Genomic DNA, 6,084 nt, shown 5'->3' with positions numbered 1-6,084 from the left:
GGGCATTGCGAGACTTTTAGACACCAGATCTGAAAAATACCGCCTCCGCCGCAGCGACAGGAAGAAGGGGGAAAAATCACCACCATCATCACCATCACCATCATCACCACCAAATAAACGATCCAGAGGGAGAAGAGGAAGAGAGGCAGAGTGAGAAAGAGGGTCGCTCGTTGGTGTGATCCTTTTTTTTTTTTTTTTTTTTTTTTTTTTTTTCTTTCTTAAAGACAACTTTGTCTGCGTGACGCGTCAAGGGAGCTGCAAGGGCTAAGAGGACAGGGTGCCCGGCGCCTCCCTATAAAGCGGAGCCCAGCGAGTCACGACTCGGCAGCAGCACTGGCTGCCTCGAGGAGAAACTGTGTTTTCTTTTGCTGGGAGGGCGCTCAGGTGTGTGTTCTGGGGACCCACTACAGCACAGAGACGGTGCTGGAACATTTTATGCCTTCTTTCTTTTCCAAGTTGAATTAAGCCCTCTCACCTCACCTTGGCGACTTCGGACTAAAATAATTTTTTTCTTTTTCTTTATTTTTTTAATTTAATTTTTTTGTTTTGTTTTTAAACGAGGACTGCAGGGGTGGTAAATCCTAAGGGAAATGAAGAGAAAGCTGCAGATTTTGTTTTGCTTTGAGGGATCTAGTTGGATGTGACCCCTGTTGCTTGCCCTCTTCTTCTCGCCTTACCTCCCCCTCCAGTCCCGGGGCTGCTTCGGCCGCTGCTTCCCCTCCCTGAAGCCCCAGCCCGGTTCTCTTTTCGCTTCCCTTCCCCCCTTTCCCCGTGATCTGTTGCCTTCCCTCCATCTCACCCCCTCCCCCTTCCCCTCCCCGCCCCGGGTTCCTCCCGTGCGCGCTTTCCTTCGCTTCGCTTCTCCCCACGTCCTCCTCCCCTTCCTCCCCAAGCAAAGAACTGCCGCCGAGGATACATACTCCCTACCCCCAACCCTAAGCAGCCTTCCCCTTCCCCCACCCCCCAAACCCCAGACCTCCACTCCAGGCTCTTAGCAGTCAGCGAGGGGAAGAGGACCAGAGCTTTGGGGGGCGGGGGAGGGCGCGCGTTGTATCCCTGGCTCCCTTTCTGCGCCCTCCTTGCGCACCATGGACGGGCTGCCCGGGAGGGCGCTGGGAGCCGCCTGTCTTCTGCTCCTGGTAGCTGGCTGGCTGGGTCCAGAGGCCTGGGGCTCGCCGACACCTCTGCCTTCCCCTGCCGCCCCACCGGGAGCTGAGGGCGCCCCCTCAGACACTTGCACGTCGTGTGGCTTCAGGCGCCCAGAGGAGCCGGGCAAAGTGGACGGCGACTTCTTGGAGGCTGTGAAGCGGCATATTCTCAGTCGGCTGCAGATGCGGGGCCGCCCCAACATCACCCACGCGGTGCCCAAGGCCGCCATGGTGACCGCCCTGCGTAAGCTGCATGCGGGAAAGGTGCGGGAAGACGGCCGAATGGAGATCCCGCACCTCGACGGGCATGCCAGCTCAGGCTCAGATGGCCAGGAACAGGTGTCAGAGATCATCAGCTTCGCGGAGACAGGTGGGTGGGGACCATCGTTGTCCCTGCACTTGGTCAGCTTTCCCCGTTGCCCCTTCAGTCCCTTATCCTTGTTCCTGCCTCCTGGCTTCCATTCCTTCTTTTCCCTCATCAATACGTCCATCCGTTTCTTCTCCAACCTCATTTGGTGTTTTACTGACCCCAACTCTATCTATCTTTCCACCTGCTGCATCTCTAATTAATTCGCTCATCTGTCATCTCTCGTGCAGCCCTCCCGGTGTTCCAGCCACAATCCCTCATTTAAATGGTCAATCGTTTATCATCTGTCAGGCTCATTCACCAATCTACCTTTCTTAGTCATTTATCTGTGTATCTATCTCATTGGCTCTATGGCTTTCCAAGTTAGCTCAGCATTTCTATACTCCTATTATTATTTTTAAAATCATTGCTAATGCTCTCTCTTTCCTATTGAATTGCCTGGTCTGTCTTCACCTACCCCTCCTCTAGGCTCTATCTTCTATCTATCTTCTATCTAGCTATCTATCTATCATCTATCATCTATCTATCTATCTATCTATCTATCTATCTATCTATCTATCTATCTATCTATCTATCTATCTGTCTATCTATCTATCTGTCTATCTCTCTACACACACATATATATCCATTTCTACCTGTTTACTGTGCCCACTTTTCTCTGCGGTTCTCTTCATCTTCTGTATGTTAATGCAAGTAATATACATCTTTTTACTTGTCTGCTACCCCATGTTTAATAGCTATCTGGCCCTATCTATTGGTATACTTGCTCACTGATTGCTTAATGTTTGTGTTTCTCATGATTGGAAGATAGGCTTACAGTGGGATATATATTCTTGTTGACATATGTGGATGTTATGAGTGTGTTAGTACTCCAATTGCATATCATCCACGAATACTAGTATTTTTGGAGTCTGGGTTGTAATTGCAAGACCTGTGTATAGTTGCACTGATAACACAGTCTAGTTAGTCATAGAAACATAAAACTACTTCATTTAAATACATTTTCAACAGGTCCCATAATTTATATAGATAAAGATACATCCATAAATAGATTCATGTCAATAGCAAAAGCATAAATACTATCCAATCAGCACCTGCATTGCAGGGGGTGTGTGGGGATACCTCTTGGCAAGAATACGGTTATTTTGCTGTTAACAAAGGGCAAGGGGCCTTTCTGATGGTTTTTTGTTTTTGTTTTTTGCTTGGGGCCCCAGATTTTATAACTGATTACATGTAAAAATCAGGGAAGAAAATACTTCAGTACATTAAAAGGAAAAGGAAAAAGGCCCTGTTATAAAAGTAGCTTTGGCTCTGCTGCTTTTTTTCAGGACACGAATGATGTTGGCTTGCTTTTGTGCCACCCTTTAGATCATATTTATACAGAGAGTACTTCCAGAGGAAGCAGATGAGAGATGCATTGTAACAGGAAGGCAGTTAAGTAACCCTAAATGAGATCTCTCCGAAATAGAAATGAATATTTCCCAAATAAGCAGCCAGAATCTGTTTGAGATGTTTTTGGGGGTGGGGGGAGACTCAGAGAGATTAAAAAGTTTTGTATGAACATGAATAGAAAAAAAAAGGAAGAAAAATCACTTGAGAGGGTTACCATTTGGAAATACAGGGCTCTCTCTGCCATCTGCAGTAGTAATTGAAAGTATGATGCATAATTAGAGGACCTAGATTAAAAGGAGCTTTGGGACCCAAGGTGGAAATGTTATCTATCCTCTTTGCCATGAATCTTTAATCCTGATTGCACAAAAGGACAGTAGGGGTTATGATATTTCTGGTCCATTTCATAGAATGGACCTTTTGGGTTATAAATAACATATTCCGGTCACAGGCAGTTCATCCAGTTTCAGCTTTTAAGGCTGCAGCTTTCCCGGTTTCTAACGGTGGATGTCAGTGTTATTAAAGAAGCAAGTCAGGAAAAGTAGAGAAGATTGGGGGCAGGGGTAAAGGGGTTGTGGTATGTGATAATACTGTATAGTCGCTACACAATTGCTTCATTTGTCCTTACTGAAAAAAAAAAAAAAAGGTAGAGGCCATCAGAGAGGAAAAGTAATTGAAATGCAGTATGGGAGATGAGTTACCTATCAGTTGGCATAGCTCTTTGCTCATAGAGCTGAATTATTGAGAAAACTAACAAACCAGCCTTTTTTTTCCCCCTAGAGACTTTGAGTATATCCATTACCAAGAGTCAGGGTCTGGCCAAAGCACTGGACCAGTTTTCAAGGCTGAATTGTCCTTTTCCCTAAAACTGATTTGAAATGAGGACTGTAACTAGCAGCTCAAAAAACACATGTTCCAAGGGCTTGAAAATCAGAGCAGAGATGGTTTGTTTGCCATGGAGGTTTCACCAGGTATTGGATCATGCTTAGGTAAACAGACTCCAGTAAAAAGAGGAGGTAGCTGAGGTCTGTTTTGCAATGCCCTAACTTAAAAAAAAAAAAAAAAAAAAAAAAAAAAAAAAAAAAAAGAACCGCCAACCCACCCAAAGAACCTCCGTGCAATCCTAGTTTTGTTTTTCAGATTTCACAGATACCCATCACAACTTGTTAAGATCTTGGCATCTTTACAAGTTCCTCTGTTTAGCTTTGAGGCCTGACAATCTGTCTCCAGGGATCCCTGGCCCCAGAGAGGTGAGGCAGGATTTTATAGGCCTGGACCCTCCAGCTCTAACCTGATCCAAATTTCTCAATGGGAAATTATTTTCTCTGCCTCTCCCAGGATACATTTAGAGATACTGGAGTTTGGGAACAGTATTTCTGGTCACTAACTTTTTCCAGCTGTTTGGTGAACATGCATTCTAGCATCATTCAGGAAAAAAAAAAAAGTTGTCTGAATTTCCCCCATTTGCCTCATCTTCTTGGATTAATTTAGTGTGTTTCCCCTTCTCTACAGATGACCTTGCCTCCTCCAGGGTCCGCCTGTATTTCTTTATCTCCAACGAAGGCAACCAGAATCTGTTTGTGGTGCAAGCCAGCCTGTGGTTATACTTGAAATTGCTCCCTTATGTCCTTGAGAAAGGCAACCGGAGGAAAGTCCGGGTCAAAGTGTACTTCCATGACTTGGACCGCAACGACAAGTGGAATGTGGTGGAGAAGAAGGTAGACCTCAAGAGGAGTGGCTGGCACACTTTCCCCCTGACCGAGGCGATTCAGGCCCTGTTTGAGAAAGGGGAGAGGAGACTCAACCTGGAGCTGCAGTGTGAGGGCTGCGAAGAGCTTGCTGTGGTCCCTGTCTTTGTGGATCCTGGTGAAGAATCTCACCGACCCTTCTTGGTAGTGCAGGCCAGACTGGCGGACAACAAGCACCGGATCCGAAAAAGGGGGCTGGAGTGTGACGGCAGGACCAATCTCTGTTGCAGGCAACAGTTTTTTATTGACTTCCGACTCATTGGGTGGAATGACTGGATCATTGCGCCCACGGGTTACTATGGGAATTACTGTGAAGGGAGCTGCCCGGCCTACTTGGCCGGAGTCCCAGGGTCAGCTTCCTCTTTTCACACCGCTGTGGTGAATCAGTACCGAATGCGAGGGCTGAACCCAGGGACCGTGAACTCCTGTTGCATTCCAACCAAACTCAGCACAATGTCAATGCTGTACTTTGACGATGAATACAACATTGTGAAGAGGGACGTTCCCAATATGATTGTGGAAGAATGTGGCTGTGCTTGATTTAAGGGGTGGGGAAGCTGGGGTGGGGGGAGAACATTCCCAGACTAGATCCTCGCAGACGTCGGCGTTGATAAAAGTCACTGTGGAGAGTTGGGTCTGGCCGTTTCACTGGGTGCAAAGATGGTGCCGGCTTGTGAATCTTGGACATTTAAATTTTGCCATTGCTTGAAAGAAAAAAAAGAAACCCATGAATGAAATGAAATACCTTAGAATGCACATGTACACATACACACACACACACACACACACACACACACATATACACGCAGCCACACACACAGCCACCCACTGAGCAGCTTCCAGAATACTAGCAAATGGATACAGTGACAAATGGCAACCTATCTAAAAACGCCTGTCAGTCCGAGCGAATGGGTAAGCAGCCGTTATTCCCACCAGCTGTCCAAGCTGAACTGAAATGAGTTCTCCATGCTCACATAAAAGCACAAAGAGAGCGCTCGAGGACGATGGGGAGAGAGGGAATGAGGCGGGGGTTGGGGGGGTGCAGTAGGAGCTATGTTTCCTTATATGTTTTTATAAGAGTGACTGTCACCTTTTAAGGCTCTACCTACTGCTGAAGGTGATGGCTTCTTCTTACGGTTCAGGCTCAGTGAATCACAAATATACGTCTCTTCCTGCAGCCCTTCCAGAAAAAAAGAGAGAGGGAGGCTCCGGGAGAATACAGTCAGACAGAGACAGTAATGCAGAGGCAAAAACAGTGTGACTTTGCACTGTACCCTGACTTGTCACCCAAATGAGATTGTGGGGAGGGGGTGGAGAGAGGGCTTGGGGGGTGGTGATGGGGAGACACATTATTTGATGCTTTAACTGATTGCAGAATGAGTTCATAGATCAATATGCCAGTTGTGTAAACTGAAAAGGGACTTTTTCTCCC

General features: G+C 46.7%; 1 protein-coding gene across 1 annotated transcript; it reads left to right on the top strand.

Moving 5' to 3' along the window:
- The first annotated feature begins 323 nt into the window (after positions 1-323).
- INHBB (inhibin subunit beta B) lies at positions 324-5,230 on the top strand. The gene is made up of 2 exons (XM_074301796.1): positions 324-1,518; positions 4,417-5,230. Exons 1-2 carry the CDS (start codon positions 1,089-1,091, stop codon positions 5,190-5,192), a joined length of 1,206 nt encoding a protein of 401 aa, XP_074157897.1. The 5' UTR covers positions 324-1,088; the 3' UTR covers positions 5,193-5,230.
- The last annotated feature ends 854 nt before the right edge of the window (positions 5,231-6,084 follow it).

Source organism: Sminthopsis crassicaudata, chromosome 3, assembly GCF_048593235.1.
Source record: "Sminthopsis crassicaudata isolate SCR6 chromosome 3, ASM4859323v1, whole genome shotgun sequence".
In the NCBI taxonomy this organism is placed as follows: Eukaryota; Metazoa; Chordata; class Mammalia; order Dasyuromorphia; family Dasyuridae; genus Sminthopsis; species Sminthopsis crassicaudata.
Note: the sequence above shows the minus strand (reverse complement) of the source record. Positions and strands in the feature narration are given on the sequence as shown.

Excerpts from the sequence above, each read along its gene's own strand:
- INHBB (XM_074301796.1), top strand. The coding sequence starts at position 1,089 with ATGGACGGGCTGCCCGGGAGGGCGCTGGGAGCCGCCTGTCTTCTGCTC. Across the intron at positions 1,519-4,416 it reads CATCAGCTTCGCGGAGACAG|ATGACCTTGCCTCCTCCAGG; the intron begins GTGGGTGGGGAC and ends CCTTCTCTACAG.